The sequence below is a fragment of the Neovison vison genome, chromosome 6 (assembly GCF_020171115.1).
Source record: "Neovison vison isolate M4711 chromosome 6, ASM_NN_V1, whole genome shotgun sequence".
In the NCBI taxonomy this organism is placed as follows: Eukaryota; Metazoa; Chordata; class Mammalia; order Carnivora; family Mustelidae; genus Neogale; species Neogale vison.
In genome coordinates this window covers 201,002,246-201,026,531 of record NC_058096.1, presented here as the reverse complement: position 1 = coordinate 201,026,531, position 24,286 = coordinate 201,002,246, and the positions used below count along the sequence as shown (strand labels likewise).

The 24,286-nt window shown below is 49.9% G+C and overlaps 1 protein-coding gene across 3 annotated transcripts in view; it reads left to right on the top strand.

Annotated features, from left to right (window-relative positions):
- The window catches only part of CACNA2D3 (calcium voltage-gated channel auxiliary subunit alpha2delta 3), an 863,447-nt gene that overhangs the window by 642,463 nt on the left and 196,698 nt on the right, over nucleotides 1-24,286 (top strand). For all 3 annotated transcript variants that reach the window (XM_044253365.1, XM_044253364.1, XM_044253363.1), the window contains one exon: nucleotides 5,561-5,635. In XM_044253365.1, the coding sequence (XP_044109300.1) occupies nucleotides 5,561-5,635 (75 nt within the window). The remainder of the gene's footprint in view (nucleotides 1-5,560; nucleotides 5,636-24,286) is intronic.

The window sequence follows — 24,286 nt, the reverse complement described above, 5'->3', positions numbered from 1 at the left end:
CCCGTAGGAAAAGAAACATCTTAGAACAAGCAAGTCTTGTCTATTCCCATATGCCCATGCCATGTAGCTGATCAGATTAGAAGGCCAGCTTCATAACAAGAGGACGTGCGTGAACTCTAAGCTAAAATCAGGTGTCTAGGCTCCCAAAAGGTGGTCTCTCTAGCAAAAGAACATTCCTGGTTGGGTTCACTGAGATGACAAAGGCCCTCTGTCTTCCTGCTGCCCTAGGCCTCTGACAACCCGAGTCATCTACCCACAAGGCTTCTACAGTTGGGAGTTAAGTTCCAGAGGCACGATAGGACAGCTGGCTGACCCTAACCCACATAGTCAAGGTTTGGAAACTATGGAGCTCCCCCGGGAGCGAAAGGCCCCAGGAATGAGCGAGGGATCTCAAGATAGCGGACCTTACTTGTATTGAAATGCTCAAACCCAGATGTCCAGGGCTCCTGGCTCAGTGTTGAAGGAAGGGCAGCCCATCTTTAGAGAATGTTTCCAAACATCTCTTCAGCCTCTTATTTCCTATGAGAAGATGTAGAAACCCAAGTACAGAGCCACCCTTGGATACGTGCCCAACACGCCAGCCAGTAGGAACATGATAGGGAAATGATACTGATGACCCCGTACACCTGTCTGTCCTCAGAGTTTCCTCTACCGGTCAACGTGCCAAGCTCTTTACAGCATCATCTCCCTTAATCATAGGTGAATTCTGGCATCACCCCCGTATATAGCTAAGGAAACTGAGGCACCCAAAGCTTAAATAGCATGCCAAGTCTCACAACTAGCTATGTAGGATTTCAACCGCTATTACCCTGAAGCCATTAGGAACAATAAACGGCAGTAATAATAGTAGCAGTTGAAATGATAGTTAAAATACTAAAAATAATACAAGAGTTAGAATCAAATAAGGCAATAAAACATTCAATGAGCTTTTTACTGTGTGTTTGGTATGGTAAAAGGGCTTTAAAGGGCCCATTCCCGTTGAATCATTACTACGCTCCCCTGAAGTGGGTGTTACTCAGCCCTACTCTTAGTTGAGGATCCTTAAAAATGACTTTCTCAACATAACTCAGCTGATCCAAGATGAGTGGAATAAAGTCTAACCACAGAGCAGAGGACAATGGGCCACAGAAAATTCACCAGCCAGTGCCTGACTTAGAGGCCTTTCTGCCGCGTGCTTTCCCATGGGTCAGGCTGGGAAGTGGAGACGCAGGTATGACCTACCTGAGCCCGAGTCAGCCCTCCTAGGTTCCCACAGAGAGGCTTGGGAAAGGGGGTGCACGTCAGCCAGGGACAGCCACGGTGGAGCACGCTTCTCTCATCCAGGAGAAGAGGGCTCCAGGGAGCCGAGTGTGGATCACACCTTTTCCTCCTGATTAACACCTTGTAAAGATGAGTCAGCTCTTGGCTCTTGGGGTTTTCCCAGAAGATAGAATTCTTTCTTTTCCCTTAGCTTCATAGATTTTCCCACAAGCAATCAGACTTCCTGTAATTTTTATTAAGAATTCCAGACACCCCAGCAATAACTTCCAGACACCACAGCCTCTGTTAACATAATGAGCCATTTTATAATTGGAGTCACTTCATTAGGCCAAAGGCTCTGCACTTGGAAGGGAAGCACCTCCTTCCCTGGGGTGTTGGACCACGAGGCTCCCGGCCTCCAGGAGAACATGCTTCGGGACGAGGGCCCTTTTGGCCAACCCCAGTGCTGGAAGGTCTTGTGTCTGATTTGTTCCTATTACTCTGTGGGATTGCACAGTAGAATGGACAGGAAGACTGGTTCTAGTTCAAATGAAACAAAAATGAGAGATTTGATCGTGATACTGATGTGTGGCCAACAACAAAGGTTGGGCATTGTCTTACTGTAAGCTTTTGGTTTTCCGAAAGGTTCATCCCCAGAGTGTGTTTTGAGGCTTACTCGGGATTTCTCTTCTTACGTCTCCATTAGGTTATGTCCATGTGCCACCAACCAAGCAACACAACATTGTGATGTTTTGTCCTCCTGGGGAAGACTTCAGCCAGATAGTTTCTGAATGTCAGGAGGACTTTCTCAGGTCCAGCCTTTCCCGAGGGCCCACTGTGCACCTGCCATGGCTCCCCTTTTCGGCTCATTTGTAGTACTTACTTTAGTGCAAGCTTTAAAGATAGACTAGACAATATTTGGGTAAAGCAACGAATGTCTTAAATACTCACGATCCTTCCCGGAGCACCTGCCACGTGCCAGATGTTAGGCGAAGGACTGTAGCAGTCAAAGAGGAGTGAGATGCTCCATGCCTACAAGGAGCCCGTTTCGATGGGGCAGGCACTGCCTCATGGAGAACAAGGCAGAGGAGAGAAAGAACCAGCTGGGGCTGAGAAGCGGAGAAGTAGGTGTCCCGTTTTCACGCATTAGGATGAAGATAGTAGTGGAAAAATGCTCAGGCTTTTATGGAAACATGGTATGGAAAGGAGGGAGCAGTGGGAAGAGTCAGGAGAGGCTTTATATAGGACATGGTCCTGATGCTGAGCTTGGGCGAGAATTAGCTGGGGGAGAGGTGCTCTAGACAGCTGGTGTTTATGAGTAAAGGTGTGGGTGGGAGAGAAAACTGCAAGGGGGTTGTTGTCACGGCCGTGTGCCCTAAGATGTAAAGCGTGGAAGGAGATAGAGGAGGGTACTTAGGTCGGGACCAGGACCAGGGCACCTGACGGATAGCCCTATGGATTTTATCTTGCATGTGAAAGAGATCTTTAGTGGCTTTTATACAGGGGAGCTACGGGGTCACAGTTGTTTTTGACCTTGATCAATCTGGAGGATGGCTTTGTTGGGGCCTCTGTTTGAGACATGAAGGGCATTTAGGACCATTGTGGAAATCTATTACATTAAATTGACGTGGATGATGGGGTTGGGAAGCAGCAACGAAACTGAGTAATTTCTGCAAGAAAAAGTAGCGATCACTTGGATTAAGAAGTTGGGAATGAAAGAAAGGAAGAAGTCCAAGGCTGATGCTCTGGCTTCTAACTTGGGAGTCTGGGTGGATGGGTGGTTCTCCCACAGAGAGGAGCAGAAGGAGCAGCACCCAGCATGTTGGGCTGGGTGAGTCTGAGGCACCTGGGGGATGTCCAGGTAGAGATGCCCAACACATTGTTGGACACTTGGACCTGCCAATGAGGGGAGAGGCTACGGCTGGAGCCCCGACCCGGAATCAGCAGCATCCGGGTGCTTGCTGAGGCATACTGGGGGAGAGAGCCAAAGCAGATGATGGGTCCTGGGGATAGAAGCTTGGGGAGAAAGAGTGCTTGAGGGTGGGCAGAGGATGGGGATCCTATGAAAAGGGGGATACCTGGGTGTATGGGGCCTGGAAGCTGAGGAAATCGGGAGTGTAGGGAGGGAGGGCAGTTGGTCAATAAAACTGGGAAGATTCAAGAGAGCTTTCTGTAGGGCATGGCCAGCCATCAGGTGGCCAGTGGCCACAGTAGAGAAGGGAGTTCTATTCTGGTGGCATCTTGGTGGGGGGCAGGGGCACAGCAAAGGCAGATTCCAGAAGGGGCACCAATGGGCAGCGGGGAGGCGGGGATAGTGGTTCCACAATGAGCAGAGGACACTGGGTGGGAAGTCAGCTCAGCCTTTGCATTCCAGGGGAGGAAGCGGGGTTTCGGTCAGCTGTGTGGGATCTGTGCTTGAGTCCATTCCCTTCATTGTTTGCCATTTCCTGCTTTTCCACTTTGTCCCGTCCCTGCCCCTCGTCCTTCCATCCCAACCACAAGTTTGACCACATGGTATGACCTTGGCCATCATGGAACCTTATACTCGGGTGGAGAGGCAGGCATGAAATAAGCAAAGGCCTTGCTTGATGGATATCTTGATTCCTTATCATCAACCTCACAAACAATAGTCATCATTTTGATTCGTACCGTACAAGAAAATTAGAGAGTTTAAAGAGAGCATATGCAAGGAGTTCTACCTTCTTCTGAGTATTACTTCCTACAAGCAAACCAAGAACTGAAGTAAAATGCATTCGAAGGCCCTGCATATATTAGCAACTATAAAATATTACTTGTTTGGTCGAATTTTGAGTTTGCATTTCCAATCAAATACCACTCTTGCCTTTAATGGAAAAAAGTCAGTCTCTCGGAGTCCTTTTTGACCCCGCAGGTCTGTATTAAACTGGGACATAATAATGGTAATTAATGCAGTGTTGACTGTGTCTGACATTTTTCCAAGAGACAAGATGAAAGAGACGATATACATCTCAAAGGATAGGAAATCTCTGGTTTATCTTTCACAGCATAATGAAATACACTTTATCATTAGAGTCTTGTAGAATCTTATTAAGACTTGCTGGGCAAGGTAACTCCAGGAGAGAATGTCTGTTGCCCTTGACGACCACGTGCATATTTGCCTTATGTAATGCAAGGGAAACTTTTAATTGTCGGTGTTAAATTCTCTGAAGTTAATTCCACATCACCTTGACATTAAGCTAACAAGCAGACAGGGTCATTCTTGGTTTGTAAACTCTGTTGTCTGGATCATTTAATAGTATCATATTCAAGAATGTGAGTGGCAGAGAATTTGAAAGAAAAAGAACTCTGAAGGCTCAGAACTATGAAATAACTTGTCAGAAAAAATACAGGGTCCCCCCCCCCTTTCACGACTCTGGCAAAGTGGGTTACATTTTCTTTCTTCTGTGAGAGAGAGAGCAGTATGGGTTTTATGCCAGGGGCCATTTGAATACATGAATGATTTGTAGGTAAATTTATTGTAGCCAATGGGTGCAGTCAACTGTGTAATAGAAATATTGTCAAAAAGCTGGGATTATTATTTAAATAAGTGCAGTGTTAAATTTGATTACATACTTTTTAAAGCTAATAAAACATTTCATTGCTCTCAAACTATTTCCCATAGTCCCATTTAGTCAGAAAACATAAATTAAGTGAGGCTCTGCATAGAAAATGACCCAGGCTTTGTGTCGATGGAAGCATGCATGGAAAAGCTTGGCAGCCTCCAAAGTTAAAGACGAAAGGATATAAAAAGGGGTTGGCAGGCTCCTGTCTGGGCTGGTGGGGACACTTTTATCCCTGAAGAATTATGGAAAAATGACTGTCTCGTGCATACTCAAGATGGCCCTTACGGGTGTGGACTTGTAGGAAGTCTAGATGTGAATCAGAGGAGGCCTCCTCTTTGCTTTCCTTATCACGGGGAGATGGAAGACACAGGGAGATGGATAAGACTCTGTTCGCGTCGACAGAGGGTATGACCAGAAATGTCAGCTACTTTCTTAAAAGAAAAAAAAAAAAAAAAGAATTGTTTTTGTTTTAAATAAATCAAAGGAAGGCCCTTGGATACCAACACGGGGATGTGACATTTTAAATTGTGCTATTTGCTGAGCTTATCCCGGGACAGGTCTTCATTTCTACCAAATGTCAAGGATCAGCGCCTTGCATTCATTTTAATGAAATATTGTGCTGATAAGGGTTATGAATGCCAAGTTTAAGCTGTAAATTACTGAATGTCGGGCTGCTTTATGCTTTGTGAATTCACCGGGGAGCCAGCTAATGAAGGTTCCTTTCTCACTTCTTCTTACAGTTAGGGATTCACGGTTATGCCTTTGCAATCACAAATAATGGATATATCCTGACGCATCCAGAACTCAGACCACTGGTAAGAGAAATGCCTATTTCTATGTTTCTCCTTTGATGATTTTAAGAGATTTTCTTCGGTTCTACAGAGAAGACACTTTGCAGCAGCGTTTGCCTTGGAAGTTCAATTTATATTATTTTGACACAGAACGCGTAAGTGATGGAGGATAAATATATTTACTATCATTCTCTGATACAGAAATCAATATATATCTATGTGCCTTTATTTATTTATTTCACATCTGCCAACACATGCAAAAAATATTTTAATTCCAGACGTTTAAGCCCATCATAACGGGTACCTTTATGTAACAAATGATCCCTCACCCTCCAACGAGACCCATTTATTACAAGTTACATTGGACACAACAAATTAGACCCAGGATCCCTGGTAATTCATTACGGTGGGATTTGCCCCTGAATTCCATGGCCTAAGCTCTGTGCCTCCTGCGTCGAAGATATTCAACAATACCTTTTTTTGTTTAATTTGAACCGTGGCAATTTTCTCCACTCCCTAAGCCATATCCAATAGCATTGTTTGATGACCTGATGTGTAAACCATTTTCCTTCTGAAGTGAGTCGGGAGGATCTAGGACAGGCTGTGGTGTCCTTGTCCACCCTGCCCCCTGGGGAGCGCCTGCCCGGAGCGTTCAGAGGAATCCGAGGGGCAGGCCGGCTCGGTGGGTGGGAGGAACCAGGCTGCTGATGGTCTCCTCTATGGATTCTGGAGGGGCACTGCAGGGAGCGTGTCTGTTGTCTATGCCCGAGTGGCAACGTGTTGAAAGAAGGACCACCCTTTGGGTTTGAGTGTGTTTAGCTAATTTTACAGAAGATACAAAATCATATAAAACAATTATCGTACGCTTTGCTTTTGCGAGTTAAGAAAGTGTCAGTGGTTTTCTATAGCCACCCACACCCGTGTTTGCTCACACTCTCCCGCCCCACACATCCTTGTTTCTCTCATTGTGGGCAGAAAATAGGGGCTCGGGGTCTGCCGGGCAAATGTCAGCTGGTGTGGCATCGCGAGGACCGGTTTGCTTCTCGCCGGGGTCGTTGTCTAGAAAGAGCTCATCCTCGAAGGGCGTCATCATCTGACTTTGCTCTAGTCGCCCTGCTGCCATCGGAGTCGTGGCCACACCATGTGGATCCCACGTGCATGTTTTCAGATGGGACTTAGGATAATATTTGATTTCGCCAATCTTTGTATCAGAAAGGGGTTGGGGTAACTGCTCAGCGAACTGTAATATAACTCAGAATTATTGAAAAGTTTGAATGGAAAAGGCTACTAATTTCTGGAGGATGTTTAGGTCTAAACATATATTTAAGTCTAAAAAGCTCTGCCTGTTCCCCGTGTCCAAGCCACTTGGTGAGGCTTGTCTGTTGGGGGTGGGAGGAGTTATGTGTCTGGGGGGGTGTATGGGCTCCTAGTGCTTATTCATTCCAAGTTGGAATGGATCAGAGTCAGTAAAACAATCAAGCCTGGATCCTTCCTATGAATTTCCTTCCTATTCATCAGCTTTTTAAAAGGGAAGGAAATGGAACCAGGCATCGGAAGTCACCAAGGTAACTTTTCTCTGCAGCAGTGGACATGAGTATCTCCTCTCTGCACAGTGGACTGACAGTGCCTTCCGGGTCTGTTACGTGTCCTGGTCATGCAGCAGCTGGCTTGTTTGCAAATAGTCCATTCGATGCACTTTCCAGAGATGTGGCCACTGAGGGGGCAGACGGAAGGCTTCTAGAAAAGCAGGGCAAGCAACGAGAGCCCATCATCCCATGACAGCACAAGTGCTCACCAATACAAGTCCTTTCTGTTCTTCATACAGTTACGGATGGTTTCACCAGAAGTGATGGCCACGGTCAAGTTCCCATAAATGGGATGGCCCAGGCCAGGACCCCAGCATCTCACCTGTGCAAATCCAAACCAGATGTATCATTTTGCAACTGATCCATGGTAAGAACATACGGGTTCCGCCCCGGGGGGCTCGGTCAGTTGAGCCTCTGACTCTCGGTTTCTGCTCAGGTGATGATCTCATGGGTCGTGAGATGGAACCCCACATCAGGCTCCAGGCTCGGTGGGGACTCTGCTTGAGGATTCTCTCCCTCGGCTCCTCCCCTCACTCTCTCATGCACATGCTCTCTCTCTCCCTCTCTAAAATATAAAATAAATCTTAAAAAAAAAAAAAAAGAACATAAGGAATGACCAGGCTGTTTATCTATCCATGACCCTGACTTCGTGCCGTACTTACTTGGCGTGATGCCAGCTGTCGAGGGTTACGTGAATGCATCCACCTGAGTGTGGTCCATAAGTGGTGTGGACTCTGCCTTGAGTCTGATGTTTTCCTCTTGGGCAAAAGACAGTGGTGAAGCGGGAGGAACTCAGCTTCGGCAACACACAGCTGACCCTTGACTCTCATCCTGCCACGTCCTAGCTGTGTGACCCGGGATCACGTAGCCTCTCTGAGCTTCATGTTCTCTTGGATCCTGCCCTAGCCCTCACGCAGAGACCATAGCTTTGTTGTCAGAGTAAAAGGGGTCATGCGTGCAATAAGCCTTGTGTGACAAAGCAGGCCCCAGGACGTCATGGGGCCCGAGGTGGTTATCCCTGCCTCCTGTTTCTGTTCCGTTGGCTCTGTCGATCTGTGCTCAGCTTCTATAAAGGTTGGAGAATGTAGTGGTGGTGGCAGCTTAGGAGGATCCAAAGGATCTTTTTTGATGATTCGGTTGCTTTGATTCCCATGATAAACATTGGTGAGGGATTATACACACACACACACACACACACACACAAGGTGTCTGTTTTCTAGGCCAACTGGGGTCTGGAAGACGGTAGATGACAACTCTACAAGAGGTTCTCTGGCAGCGGTGCCATGTGAGGAAACTGAAGTTCGTTGTTGCTGTTTGTCTGCTTTTAAACTATCAGTAAAAGTGAGAGTAGGAATTGTGGCAACAGGAGAGTGATAGGTAATAGTGATAAAAACGGTAGCTAAGCGTCTGTCTGTGTGGGTGGACCACTTCTGGCGCTGACATGCACGAGTGTTAGTTCATCTCGGTTTTGCTTACCTTGACAACAAGGGCAGGACGTTCGTCCCCCTCCTTCCCCCTAAGCACCGGCTCCCTCTGCACTCAGCAGGGACTCAGGAGATGAGCCATAGAAGGGGCCCTCCAAAGCTACTGTTCATTTCCACTTATTTTGGGTCCTTCTGGAAAACGTAACTTGTGGGCTTGCCCTGGAAACCTGGTATCTGCTCCGGACATCAGTCTCCCCTGCCCAGGCCCCTCCTGCACCTCCAGGGACAGCCAGCCATGCTCCCTGACTCCCTGGGGGCAGGGGACCCTCCTTCCAGCCTGACTCGCCTCTCCCACACCCAGCTGTATCATCGAGTCCTGATGATCAGTGGACGTTCCCCGTGGTTCTGGCCAGGTATGCCAGAGTTGCACAGCGGGGATGAGTGTGGGGCTCTGGGCAGCACGGGGGAAGGGTGCACGCTCGCGTCGGATAACTCCGATTCCCTCTCCCTCCACCACTGGGGCTGCTTCTTGCCCCTGCAGCCAGAGGAAAGAAGTGGGTTTCTCTGAAGCACAATACCAATATTTTTCTAATTTGTTCAATAAAGTCTTTCCCTTGAACTTCATGTTTGGCTTGATTTTATCCAGTATTTTCTTTAATCTTGGGTGACTTGGGTGTGAATCACGAGGCGTCTCCAAAAACAACTCAGACACAGGCACTCTCGCTCAGCAGACTTGCTTTGGTTTCATTGGCAAAACTGCTAAAATAATACTTTTCTGTTGATAGCTGGGCTCTCCATAGTCTTTTTCCAAGTGTCTCTCGACCTCTCTATCCTTGCTAGCACCTGGTGACTTCTGGAAGACTGGCGTTCACGCAGCACACCTTTACCTGGGTCCAGGTCTGCTGGGTCCCGTGCTGGCCTGGGGGACACATCGCCAGTCCTCGGAGTTGGGGAGTGGGGGAGTAGGGCAACATCACAGCAAGAGGGACTCAAATTAGACCTTGAGGAATGCTGTTCGGGTAGTTCTTAGACATCTGGAAGTTCTCTTCTGGACCTATACCACTCGCGAGCATTCAGGTTAAAAATATTTCAGAGTATAGGTACTGTTAGATTTCGTTTTCTCATACTTTATTTTCCCCCATGTCTTCCAAATATCTATGGGTTTTATTTTTTCTTAAAATACGGAGCCCTGACTGTATCTCTTTTTCTCTTGCCCAACAGGGCATTGAGGGAAATAAAACCGGGAAGGCACCCCTGTTAGCATGATCTGCTTTTGTTGGAAGCGTAGTGATCCATCTGCCCCTGCTTCTTAGAAGGGAGGGTCATCTGAGTTGATTTCCTTCCCCAAGGAGGCCCGGAATGTGGACCTGGTCAAACCACCAAAAGAACACAAATCAGTCTCCTTCCCGGGAGCCACAACACAGGCAGGGCTCCACCGAGAAGCCTGGGGCAGGACTCATTTCCACGGAGACAGCATTGACATCTGCCAAAAGCTGCTTGCTCTGCGTCTGCAAGCGGGGGAGATGGGGAAGGATGCTGGAGGTTTTCTATTCTGGACGAAAATTTGCCAGTCGCATCAGCTGCCGGGTGCTGTGGGTGGATGAGACGGGAGGTGGGGATGAAGGAGAGAAAACTCCATTCATTCCTTCCATGTTTGCGGGGCGGCCCACTGAGTTCTAGACCCAGCCAAGGGCTCGAGGTGGTTGCAGAGATGTGCCCGGCCTCAAAGAACTCAACATCTAAAAGGATGGATAAGGGGCGCCTGGGTGGCTCAATGGGTTAAGCCTCTGCCTTCAGCTCAGGTCATGATCCCAGGGTCCTGGGATCGAGGCCCGTGTCCTGCTCTCTGTTCTGCAGGGAGCCTGCTTCCCCCTCTCTCTCTTTGCCTGCCTCTCTGCCTACTTGTGATCTCTGTCTGTCAAATAAATAAATAAAATCTTAAAAAATAATAAAAAAAAATAAAAGGATGGGTAAGTTTTTGCACTTTGGGTGCATACAGGACTGTAGACATTACTAGGGAGGGTGCATTTCTATGTGTTTGTTAATCCCGTTGTTGCGTTTAGCGTGCTCTTACGTCCGTTGATGACTACTGCTATGACAGGCATGGTACTAGCTGTTCTGCATGCGTGAAGACTTTCAATCATTAACTAATAGAATAGGAAACCTAGCAGTCGGTGCTGTGCAAGGGCCCGGAGGCTCAAAGGAAGGGCGCCTGTGGGTTCAGGCCTGGGCAGAAGGTGTGTGGAGAAGGCATTCTGCAGTCAGAGTGTAAATCGATGTGTATGCCAGGCGGAGGAGGTACAGATCTCTGTGGGGAAGGCAGCTATCCCCCAGGGATAAAGGGATAAGGTGACTAGGAAGTTTCAGAACCAGGAGCCCTAACCCAGAGCAAGTGCCATGCGCTCAGTTCAGCTCTGCTGGCTGGTGATCTTCAGGAGGTGGGAGGCAGAGTGAGGCTCAGTCTCTGCAGCTACGTGAGTGAACAACAGGGTCCTCACTGGATGATGGCTGTTAGGATCTGTCTAGACTACCACCATCCAGTAAAGATATAACGTCAGCCACAAACATGAGCTGCTCTGTCATATAGAATTTTCTGGTGGCCACATCTGAAAAAAAGCAAAAGAGAAACAGGTGGAATGGAGTTTAAGAATATATTTTGGCTACCCCGTATATCCAGAATCACAGAGTTTCAACATAAAACCAATAAAAAATAACTCATGCGCTATTTTCCATTATTTTCTTCACTAACCTTTGAAATCGGGTGTCTTTCGTGTTTTCACATCTCATTTAGACCTAGCCACATTTCAGGTGTTCCAGAGCCACGTGTGGCTCGATGCTAGCAGATGGGACAGCGCAGGTCAAGAGTGTGATCAGACATTTTGGACCCTTTCTTTAAAGTGGGCTGGAACCAACTCCACCACCAGTCCTGGTAGTCTGTGCAAATGGTGGGTGGCTAGTTAGTCCCTCCCTTGTGGCCTCCTTCCCACCCTCACAGGCTGCGGGGTGGAAGCTGGGAGTTGTTCGGAATTCAGGAGCGTAAGGTCAACGGCCAGAGCAGATGGGCTCCTGGCTTTGGTCATGCGGCTCTGGCGGTTTCAGCCACGTGAGTTCACTCCTAAGCCACGCAGCCTTCCTCCACCAAGCTGCCCGGCCCCGGCCAGCAGCGGGGAAGCCTTAGCCGCCTGGGGGGAGCCCGCGCTCTCGGGTTTTCTAAAATCAGAATACTCAGACCCCCCAGCTATGTCTGTAGTTCTACCAAACTCACGTCCACTCTTGCAGGAGCCCCAGGGGTGCAGTACATGTGCCGTCTTCTCACCGAAGTGCAGCCCTCTGGGGTGCAGCGTTGCCATGCCAGCCCCTGGCTGTCCACAGCCTGTGTTCTGTCTGACCTCACCAGCCTTTCCCGTGAGGCACTCCTTGACTGTCCCACTCATTCTGCCACTTTGTTCTTGTGGACCTCTGGAAGGGTCATTTGTCTTTGTCCTCCTGCTATTGCCCATGGGTTCTAGATGGGCTGTCGCAGAAGATCATAGAACATGTGAGTTAACACGTGGACGTGCTGATAAGTACATTCTTATGCTGGATTCCTCTCCTGTGGAATTAAGTGGACATTCCCATCGGCGCATGTAAATGTATGTTAAATGTGAGGGAGACTATACGTATCAAACACCGTTTAAAGAGGAACTTAGAAATTGGGGGCACTGGTAGAATCCTTGTCCAGATCCGACTGATTTAGCTGAAGCAGTGGACCGCGTGAAGAGCCTTTGTATCGTTGCCAGAACTGTTGATGTGGGGCTGAGATGCGATCTTCATCACATCTGGGTAGATCTTTGGGTTATGCAGGGGCCGGCTCCCCTCCCACACATCTCATGGTTTTCTTGTTTTGGTCATCCCTGCTCTGGAGACACCTCGGTTCATCGTCCTTTGTTTCTTCCCTCATCCACACCCACTCAGGGCAAATGGGAAGGGTTCTTTCTTGGTCAACAGGTGTGGGCGTGGCCACCCCCATCCCCATGCCCATGCCCATCCCCCCGCTGCCACGTTCGATTGGATGTGGCTGCAGAATGTGCCCAGAGCCCTCCCACCTCTCCGGTCTCTACACCCTGGCCAGGGGGACCCTTCTTCTGTGTCTCCCAGATGGCTGCAGTCTCCTCTCTGCTCCTCTGTGGACACCTGGCTTTGCCCCGCCCCCTCCCCCCGCCCTGGCATTATTCACTCTGCAGGTCAGATGGCAATCTGACAATCAGATGGCAGGGCCCCTGACTGCCATTTAGTGTGAAACCCAAACTCCTGGCTGGGAGCCACCCCCTTCCCTCTCACCCCCCATCATATCCCTTGCTCTCGTTTCCTTGCATCACTAATCACCCCTGGGAAATGTTGATGTGTTCACATTTTCCCCTCCTGTCGCGTGTGGGTTCCTGGGATTTTGCTACTGCACAGAAGAGAGTCAGTAGATATTTGTTGAATGATTTTGATGATGTTTGAATGATGTTGATGACTACATGTCTGGGTACCAATTTCCCACAATACACGAGAAGTGCAGGTGCCACACATTCACTCCTCAAACGTATATTGAGTGCTTGCCCTATCAGGTACAGAAACTGAATTACACATGATTGGCCAGTCCCTCCTCTTTCTGCCTCTCCCTCTGCCCTCCCACCGGCCTGCAACGGTTCATCAGATGCTCCTAGAGTCCAGCACTGTGCTAGCTCATCGGGACGTAGAAGTAGGTAGAAGGGTGTCTCTCCCCACAGAAGCTCACAGCACAAAGCAAGAGTTCTCTGACAGCAAGAGAAAGGCCAAGAGGAGCTACAGGCTCACAGTGGCAGTTAAATGCTAAGTTAAATGTTTCTCTTGAGGAAAGGTGCCTTGAAATGCAGGAGGGCTTCCCAGAGGAGGTGGCATGCACACCAACTGCATCCACCTATCCCCTAGAGGATATCCCTCCCCCACCCCCCCACCCCCTGCTCAGGAGAGTCCCCACGCTCTCCTCAGGATGGCTGTCCTCAGCCCTGACTTCTTTACTTTTTTTAAAGATTTTATTTATTTTTTTGACAGACAGAGATCACAAGTAGGCAGAGAGGCAGGCAGAGAGGGAGGAGGAAGCAGGCTCCCCGCAGAGCAGAGAGCCCGATGCAGGGCTCTATCCCAGGACCCTGGGATCATGACCCGAGCCAAAGGCAGAGGCTTTAACCCACGGAGCCACCCAGGCACCCCCCACACACAACTTCTTGCTCTGGTCTCAGAACCATGCAGGAGCCTGTCAGGGGTTTCACGTCCCTTCCAAACCTTTCTCTCACGGTCTAGGTAGAATTCCCTCTCACCCTCCTCTCAGGCTGCTGAGGAACTGAAGAAGACTCCCCAGTAGGTGGCGCCCGGGCACCGCCGTGTGCCGTGTCCCCGCGCAGATGGTGTCCCTGCTAGGGCACCTTCTCAGAACGAAACCCAGGCGACGCCAGCTCAGGCCTGGTCTGAATCCATTCCATTTCGTTTCAGAGAAAGAATTAAGTGATGCCCAGTAAGTGTATCTGCTCAGAGGAGTGTGTTCTCTGAGAAAAAATAAACAAGGCTGCGGGACCCCCGTGTAGCAAGCCTGTTCCTTTTTAAATCCATCATTTGGCAAAGGAGAAGACAGAGCCTTGCATGCCTTCCTCTGGAGGAAATTGCTGAAGGCACTGTTTGCGCGGCCCTGGTCTGGACACTTGGGTGCCAGGAGCAGCCCCGAGCAGGGAGCGTTCTCACCTTGAGAGCCCCGGGAGGAGGCAAGGTCGTGGTGTGCCGGGATCTGGTGGCCAGAAGCTACCCTGTGTCCTGGAAATAGCTGCCGGGTCCCCACGTTCTGTGCTGGGCGTGTGCTTGGGCACTCAAGACGTAGACGGAGTTGAGCAGAGCAGGTGGGGGAACTGGCAGCAAGGGCATGGGGTTACCTAGTGGGTCCACTCTCAGACTCCAGGAGAGCATCTGTGTGTGTTTTGTCTTCTTAAGTGTCCTGCGGGGTGGTGCCCACCCTAGAGGGAGTAGCTAATGCCTTGGCCAAAACTATCGGTCAGAAAGCAAATTTGGGCCCGTTTTCTGGGGAAAGGGGAAAAAAAAAAGGATGATGATAGACAATGACATCTGGTCATTTTTCAGAAAGTTAAATCCATTCCATTGAAAGGAGGTCCTTAATTAGGAAGCAGGGTTATAAGGTTCTTGGGCAGCGTGCAGTTTGGGCTGGAGAGCCTCCCCCTTAGCTCCTGCAGACACTTTTCCCCTTCTGCTCTGCTCTCTGCCCCGGCACACTGGTCCGGACGGCACTCAGCAGCGGATCCTCTACGCTGGGCACGGGGTGGGGTTTGGCGAGTGAGCCACTCCCCCTGCAAGAGGGAGAGAAAGGCCGTTGGGGTGGGGTACACATTCAGCCCTGTGCCCCCGGAACCCGCTGCACCCAGTCTAAAGCCCCATCAGCCTGGCCGTCTCTGTAGCTCGCTCTCTCGCTCTCTCTCTGGGGGCTCTGTCCCTTCAGGCAGAAGGCTGGAAGGGCCCCACTGCTCCTGGGGAGCAGAGTGCACCGTTTCTTCTCGTCTCCCTCAGCCTGCCCACACTGCCTGCTACAATAGCCTCTTTATTAAACCTTCCTTAATTAGCCAGTGTGACTATGCCATGTGCTTCCTGCTGGGGGCCTGACTGATACAAAGCTAAGAGTAGACCGAAGGTTTGCTTTTCTTAAGCTCTGACTCTGCCGAAAAAGAAAGCAAGAAGGCAGGATGGAAGGATGGCAGGAAAGCAATGGGAAGGAGGAGAGAAGAAGGAAGGGAAGGAAGAGCAAGAGACGCCCCATTAGTGCCTTGATTATTCATGTAGGTAGTTTATCTCTCAGAGCAGTGGGAGCAGAGAGCTTCCATATACCCTTCCAGTAAATTCCCCTTTTGCTCGAGGGATTAAGAGACTGAGACCTGTTGCTTACAACCACAGCAGCCCTGAAATCCCCAAGTCTGGGAGCCTCTGCTGGGTGTGGTTCTGACCCCAGCTCTCAGGGACCCCAGTCTGCACCCCTTCCACCCGCCACCCACCTCCTTCCCCAGAGAGGTTTCTCCCCATCCAACCAGGCTTCTTGCATAGGACTTGGAGTTTGGCCTCTGCACTGCATTATAGAAATATCCTGACGCATCTGCCCCTGACGGCAGGGCAAGCCACCTGAATGCGGATCAGATTGTGTTCTGCTCCCCCGTGTATATCCATGGCCTGGTGAGGTACCACCCAGCGGAAGAGAGAGAGTGGTGAGTCGGTGGGGAGACAAGACTCACATCTAGGAAACCGATGACAGGCTGTATTCTTAAGCACCGGGGTGGAAATACCAATAAGAAGTAGACTTTGTAAAAGGACTTGGTGTCCTGCTATGGAAGGGGTGGCTGGAGGAGGCCTCGGGGAGCTGGTGTGCAGCCTAGAAGCTTGAGGTCACCGTCTGCAATCCAGGCCAGCACAGCTGGGAGCAGCAAAGGGCCCTTCAGACGCCAGATGCATAACCAGCTCCTTCTCCCACTGCTGATGCGTTGAGCCTGCCCTCCCTCCCTCCTTCCCTCTCCTCCTCCCCTCCCTCCCTCCCTCCCTCCCACCCACGATCCCTCCCTCACCTGGCATGTATTCACTGGGCACATCTCACGTGCTCTATCAGATGCTGGAGATCTGGCCGTAAGACAAGACAGACATAATTCCCCTTCATTTCCTGTTTATAATCTCCTGCAGATTTTTTTAAAGCTCCTAAGTAAACAAACAAATAAAAAAGCACTACACATTTTGGATCAACTCTCCAAAAGAAACAAGGATCTGAGAAAACAAAAATGTAGGGAGAGGCCCCTCCCTTAGCTGGATGATCAGGGAGAGCCCTTCCTGGGAATGGCATGTTTAGCTCAGCCTTGAGGGAGGGGGGAAAACAAAATCACCATGCAAAGCTGTTCGGAGACTCACTGAGGCTGAAGGAACAGTGTAAACAAAGACACTGAGGCTTGGGATGTTCAAGATGTCGCGTGTCTGGAACCTGTTGGTACATCTAGGACAGACTTCTGAAGCACCAGGGGAGGTGACTGGAGCTTCTTTTGATAGGGTCCTACTTGGGAAGAAGCTTAGCGAAGCATGTGACACTCTGCCCTTGTCCCTTCGGTCCCTGCCATTTTCCACACACACACACCAGCCTGGCTTGCAGCTGCCAGCACCCCGCTGAAGACTTCCCCCAGCTTCTGGAGTGCGTTCCTCTGAGGCACACAGCAGGCCAGAGGTGCCAGGGAATTAGAAGCCTGGCGAGCACTCCCACCCTCCCAAGCCGGCGATCTCCAGGTGCCTCTTTGGCAGCGCCCCCTGGAGCCCTGCGTGGGACTGCGATGCAGCTACCCACAGCGCCAGGGGGCTTGACGATGCCCCTAGTGTCAGCCACCTGTCTCCCTTGGTGTCTGAGTCCCTTGGCCACGTCCCCACAGGCATTTCCGTGGAACCCCTCCCAAGTGAATACCTTGCTCTTGAATCCTGGTCTCTGGGGCGGCTTCAGAGGGAAAACTCAATTCGCAACCCCAGCGGACCCGTGTTTCTCTGCAAAAACTGATTTGCGGTAGCCTAGCGCGTCAGATGCAATTTTGTGTGCCCCCACTCCACCCTTGGCATTAACATGATGCCATCCGCCACATTCTCCGTTCCTTTCGGACCCCTGTGCGTGAACTCACATCATACCAGCCTACTTGGAGAATCCGCATTTGCGCTCAGAAGTACCAGGGAGCACGGGCTTTGTGCCGTTAATAATCAAGGGCAGGCGTTTTAAGGAAATCTGGTTTAGAGATAACATCCACTGCTGCTTTATTGTTTGGCGAAAAGATGTGATTGAGGACAAAGCCTTTCTTTACACTGGACGCACTCTGACCTTTGTTTTACTAGATTAATTTCATATCTAGAGTGTCCCATCTTGGATGATGAATTAGCAATAAAAAGCTCATCAAAATGTAATTACATGCAATGTGTTGAATAATGATCTCTTAAAAATTCCTATAGATTTGTCTGCACCTCCTTCCCCTCCTGGGGGAAATGAGCCTCAGCTGCTTGCTACTAGCCCCAGCTCAGGAATGCAAACCCTGGCCCTATGGAGGGTCTGAGATGGGAGAGCTGGCTTCCATCATTGCCCAGTGTCATCCGTTGATCAATTGCTTTTCTGCATGGGATGCACATCTTTATATGATTTAAAGGACCATCTCCGCGGGGGTAGGAATACACAGGAAGTGGAAGCCCTCACCTCCTCCATCTGCAGCAGCCTGTCGCAGGGAGGGAGTTGTTAATTAAAATGTTAACTGCCCCGACAATAGCGGGCAGACCAGCATGGAGAAGGCCTGCAAAGCAAGCCTTAAAGCTTTCATAAGTGTAAATTCCAGGAAAGTTTGCTCCTCCTTAAAATAGGAAAACAGAACCATCTGTGTCTCAGAGGAGACTTAACTGAGCTGTGCGAGTGTTGCTAGGCTTTCCCCAGGAGCCCGGCTGGTTTCTCTCCAGGGGCTGGTCTTGGACAGGGAGAAAGCTGAGCCTTACCCCAGCTTGCTTGAGGAGCCCTGTAAACCCTACAGCTGGGGCTGACGGCAGACTATTCAGATGATTCCAACAGTGAAAATGCCCACACTCATTTGAATAACTGAAGAATTCAATCATTTGAATGCCGATGATTATTCCTCCCGGAGTTTACATTTTAGAAAGATAGTGCATCTGAATCCCCATGAGGGCATTAAATTGCTATCTAATTAGCAGTCCCAAATTATATATATTTAAAAGATAATTAAAGGTTTGAAGGCTGTTGGAATAACTGGTTATACATTTAAATGAATCACGAGAAATTTGTTAGTAATGTGCGGAGTTTTTCTTTTATTTCTTGCTTCCCTCTTTGAAGTTCAGTAGACCCAACCTCTCGGGGTTAAGTTTGGTAGCGGTAAGATAAAGGCAGATGGTTTTAATTATTGCAATCCAACCTCCAAATAATTATAAGCAGCTGTCATTTTTACATAATCCTAAATGATAAGACCCAAAGAATGCAAGTAGAAAGGTTGACACCATGGGCTCTTGGGCACCTTAATTTAATTATGCCCACCGCGCTGCCGGGCTGACCACTGCACTTTGCCGAGAGGGTGCCTGAACCTTTCCGATCCTTGGTTGACTTTTAAAACCAAGCGGTGGGCACGTGTATTTCTGAACAGGCTCCCCAGGTGCCACTTCTGCATTCTCTGTGGGTGTTTGCAGGGCAGAGGGGAGCCCTGATATGCTTGGAATATGGAGACAAGAAAGTAGTTTGACTCAGCCAGATGGGGCTTTGGCTGCAAGTCCTCCTCAGCCTCTTTGCCCCTTTCTCCTCGGGATGGGGTCTTCCCCTGTTCTTGTGCCACTGAGCCCCTCCTAGAGGTGATGGCCTGGTAGAAGGCCACCCAGCAGCTGGCATTTCTCTGGGCTGTGGCTGGGGATTTTTCAGGGAGGAGCACTCACGCAGAGGGCCAGAGTCAGAAATCCCAAATGACTGGCTGACCTGCCGGCCTCTGCCCAGGAGGCTCCGGGATCCCATTTACACTTACATTTTGGGCGTGTCTCTCTTCCGAAGGACAGAGACCCCCCTGAGGAGCAAGTCAGGGAGATACTTAGCATAGCCGCAGTGGCTGCTCCCTATTGGACCCAATGACTACAAAACCAAAGTCTGACAAAAGCACACCATTCACCCTAGGCAGCCCTATGGTTGCACTTTGCCAGAGACAAGTCTAGAGCATCATCTAGAAGGAAGACACACCAACACACACACACACACACACACACACCCCAAATTGAATCAAAAGCCCAAGGACCCAAATGCCTGCTTGCTTCTCCCAGAAAGCCTCTCCTGGGGCATCTCAGTTTCTAGCTACATTCCAGGAAGAGGGTGTGGTGGGAACTGGGACAGGTGAAGGGAATTCCCGGACTCCTACCATTGTAGCAGGAGATTGGGGGTCCTATGACTAGAATGTTCGTGTCGGGAAATGGAGCCTACTTCATCCAGGCTCAGATACAAATATAAACAGTACCTTCCTGTAGAGTTAGTGGAAAGAGACCTTTGAGAGTTAATCACCAAGGTTCACCTCTGCTCAGGGTGGAATGGCAGGGAGATGGCTGACTGTGATCCCAGGTCACCTCGTGGTCATCCCTTCCTGTGCCCTCGCAGGACACATCACAGGCAAGCACCTGTCCACTGAGGGCAGCCTCAGGGCCACCAGGATATGTCAGTCCATGAGCCAGAGCAGTCTCTGAGGCTAGGTCAGTCTCTGCTTCAGCCTCCCTGGTCAGCTGTGTGACCTTGGACAAGTCACTCAACCTCCCTGACCTCAGTTTCCTGTGCTGAAAAATGAATGCAAAAATAGGGCCTCTGGAGGGGATTGTTCTGAGGATAAAATGAGCTCATGTTCCCGTAAGGTCTGGAACTGGCCAGGCACGTAATGTGTGTTATACACGTGCTCGTGAAATGAATATAGGTCCCGATGTATTCGCTTACTCTGTTCACTCATTCGACTATTCAACTATTCGTGGTGAACCTTCTGCCAGGTACTCTCCTGGCACTGGCAGGTTTGATGCCAAAGGAGAAGCAGCCTCTTTCTGGAAGATCTTGGGACCTAGTGGGGGACATAGGCAAGTAAGCAACAAACTTGCAGTATGCTGTGTTGGATGTGGAAATGGAGAGACTGCAGGAGGCTTAGGAGAGCACAGGAAGGACCTGAACCAACTCCGCACCGGGCAGCAGACGTCCCGGAGGAGCTGCTGCCTCCTCTGGGTCCTGGGAGACACTGGACTTTGAGCTGGGGTGAAGACTGCTGGGAACAGTTGGAGTGGGGGAGGGATGCAGGGGCCTGAAGGCAAGGATGGTGATAACATTGTTAGCAGCTGGCTGGATCTAGCCGGAGAGCAGTACAGAGGGAGTTGGGAAGTGGTGAGAGGGAGGTCCGAGCCACAGGCAGAGGCCGACTGTTGGGGACTGTGGCATTCTGGAACACTGGACATCATCCTAGAGGGCATGGGGAGAGGAGCTGTGAGGATTCCAGGCCAAGTGGTGGTTTTGGTGGCAGAAGAACCCCCTTGGCTGGACCCTGAACAGTGGATGGCGGGGACACAGAACATGCAGGGGGGCTTAGGAGATGCTCACCCTGGTCGGGGGGAGGGAGGATATTGTGGTAGCTGAAACTAACTTGGTAGCGAGAAGGATGGAGAGATGTGACTCAATTTCAAGATACACATTGAAGATAAAAGCAATGGACATGGTGTTTTGATAAGCCCTGGTTGACTGGCCTGGCCCACTGGCCTCTTTCTCGGACTATTCGCCTCTCCAGCCTCTGCCCAACATCTTCATGATCACAGACAAACATAAGACTCAGAGGACTTAGTCAGCCTTGCAGGGGACCTTTGGTTTTCCTATGAGTCATGGGTGACATCAGAAGTCTTTTGGGCATATTCAAACCAGCATGCATCCAGAATTTTTTTTTTTTTTAGATAGATCAGTGTATTTCAGAATCACCTGCAAAAAAAAAAAAGAATCAAACCAAAATATTTTGCTGGACAGAGCAGTGACAGATGAGAGCCTACTCAGTTTGGTGGTCAAGATGTGGCCAGGGCAGAGAGCAGGTGAGTGGGAAAGATGATCGTAGGCATATTGATGTTACAATACTGTGTGTCCTTGGGAAGGTGCAGAGCAAGGGCCACCCCAGGGGAGAAGGGAGATAGACTCTAACAAAGAATCAGAGAAACATCCTTGGAAGATGTGGGCATAGAGGATTGATCCCTTTATGTCTTCTCTTCCTTCACAAATATCTTGAAAACTTTAAGCAGAAAAAGAGAAACAAGATGAAGACATCCTGCCAAGCATTCTGCTAGATAAAATCACGTGCATGCGTGTGCACACACACTCGTGCGCACATGCAGACACACACACACACACACACACACACATTCATCTACGTTTGAGGAAGGCTCAGCTTTCTGATTTAGGTTGATCCCATCACAGGCATAAACCAGAGTCCGGGGTAGTGATAGCTGGCTTGGAAGAAGGGATTCCTTTCCCTCTTTCCTTCCTCTCTCTCCTTCCTTCACTTTCAAATTCATTGCCCACTTCCTGCCATCATACCAGTTAGCACAGAAACCTGAACATGGAGAGAGGTATCTCCGTTCCAAGCACTGTCCCTCTGAGGGGAACCAGTAAGACTAGAGACTTCTCCCGGGAGCTGAGCCAGGAGAGGCACTGGGAACGGGGTGGGTGGCAGGTGAGGAAGGCGTGGAGAGGTGCTGGCCACAGGAGGAAACTCCCAGAAGAGAGCTCGGTCTGTGTGGACGCTCAGCTACAGCACCCCTGGACAGGAAACGTGTCTCATTGCTCTGTCGATTGGTGCGTTTTTCTGATCTCACCTGAGTGAATAAGAAAATTCATTGGGGGCGCCTGGGTGGCTCAGTGGGTTAAGCCTCTGCATTCGGCTCAGGTCATGATCTCAGGGTCCTGGGATCGAGTCCCACATCAGGCTCTCTGCTCAGCAGGGAGCCTGCTTCCCTCTCTCTCTCTGCCTGCCTCTCTGTCTATTTGTGATTTCTCTCTGTCAAATAAATAAATAAAATCTTTAAAAAAAAAAAAAAAGAAAATTCATTGTCTTGGGAGTTCCAAAATTGGGAGTCTCCTTGTGGTGCCCAATTATAGTGCATGTTCAAAATAGCCTGATACATTTCAATTCCCAAGGGTCTCTTGCTCGAGGGAATAATGCCAACTAAAGTTCTGTAAATGCGCAGAAAACTTGCCTTGGCAAATGTCACATACTTTCAACTTATAGAGGTCCTCTTGTTATCCTAGATGTTATTTCCTAATGACTCAGGTATCTCCAACCTTTGTATGAAATCAGCTTTGGGATATGGCACTGGGTGCTTAAGATCCTGGTGCAACTGTGTTTGGAACTTTGAAATTCATTCTTTTCTCTTTCTTTTCTTTTCTTTTCTTTTTTTTAGAGCAGTGGAGGGTGAGCAAGCAGTGGGGGCTTGTGGGGTGGGCAAAGGGAGAGGGAGGGAGTGAATCCCAGGCAGACTCCACGCCCAGCACAAGCCCCACTCAGGGCTCCATCTCACGACCCCGAGATCATGACCTGAACTGAAATCGAGTCAGACACTGAAACAGTTGAGCCTTGCCCCTCTTGTCCTTGCCCCTGAAATTCATTTTGAAGGCTGATCTGCATCTAAGCTTTGCCCAGAAAGCCATAGTGTGGGTTTTGTCCAAAGTGTTCTAACCTATCAGAGGGGTTGCCTTCCAAGCACCCACAGGCGTCTTTCCTTTGCTAGTGGCATTCGGGTTCTGCCTTCTCTGCTACAGGCTGCTCCCCCCACACACCCCCGAATGGGCCCTTCCCCTGACTCAGGTCCTGCACTCCCTTCTCCGGGTCAGCGTCCCTGCTTCCCAGGCCCGTTGCTGGCACAAAAGCTCCTCCTGCCCCCGCCGCTCAGCCCGATTTTCATTTTTATGACTCGCCGGCTATGACAAGACAGACCGGCTTCCTGGGAATGGGAATTTCAGCCCAGCCGTCATGGAGAAGCCACACTGAAGGTCAAAACCGCTGGCAGAGCTGGGCCGCTTCCTCCCCACACACCATGTGGGTGACTCATGGCGACTTGGAGGACACCGATGAAGATAAAGGTCATTTGGGTTTTCAAAGCAGCCTGTTAATTGTTGTTTTTTTTAAAAATACCAAAGCTGTTGGAGTTTACAACTATCAAAAGGATTTGGTAATCACACTAAGAGAGCACGGGGAACTTTTCATCTTTGAGACTCTTAAAAACATTAATTAGTAAGAGCACGGTACCTGGTGGAAAAAGGAAAAGCCTTGTTGTCTGAACATGCCCAGTTGTGTCTCTCCCACCTTCCGGCTGCTTTGGGACACACCCACCGGGCTTCCCTCCTGCGTATCTGGACTTCTCATCTTCCCATGCGCAGGAAGGATTTTATCTCCATATACAGGCTCATGGGGACATCGCCGTGCTTGTCCCTGCCATCCCGTCATCTAGCTTACCTAGCAAGGTCTGAGCCCCATGGCGGCGCACCACTAGAGGGCCAGCACCATTCTGATGGAGATCCCAGCTACCACGGTGCCCTCAGATGCTGCCAGGATTGTCTGAGGCTCTGAGTCAGATACTGGCTAATGGGCCTGGCATTGCCTGTCCTGTATATGTGGCCCGATGCCAGCTCTGTGTATGCCTTCAGTGCGTCCTTACTTGTTCTCAATCTGAAACTGACTCTTGCGTGGGCTTCCGCCATGGTTCTGCACCCGCTTAACATGCCTGCTGTGTGCGGCGCAGTGGGTGGTCGCCGTCGGAGCCGAGACCCCCTCCAGGGAGGCAGTGCAGACAGTGGTGAGGACCCAAGGCTGAGCTACCGAGCAGAGGTGGGGTTGAATCTCTCAGTCCTAACGTCGATCAGCTGTGCCGCCGCCACATGGTCTGCATCCCTGGATTCCGCATTTGCCTGTCTGTGGGGGCGATCAACCCTCCAAGGAGGTACACGCTGCGTTTAGCACCGTGCCTGGAAAGAGAGCATTCACTCTTCCTGACCAATGATAGGAGGGGAGGGAGACGCTGGCCAGCAGAAAACTCTCTCTCTCTCTCTCTCTCTTTTTTTTTTTTTTTTGCTA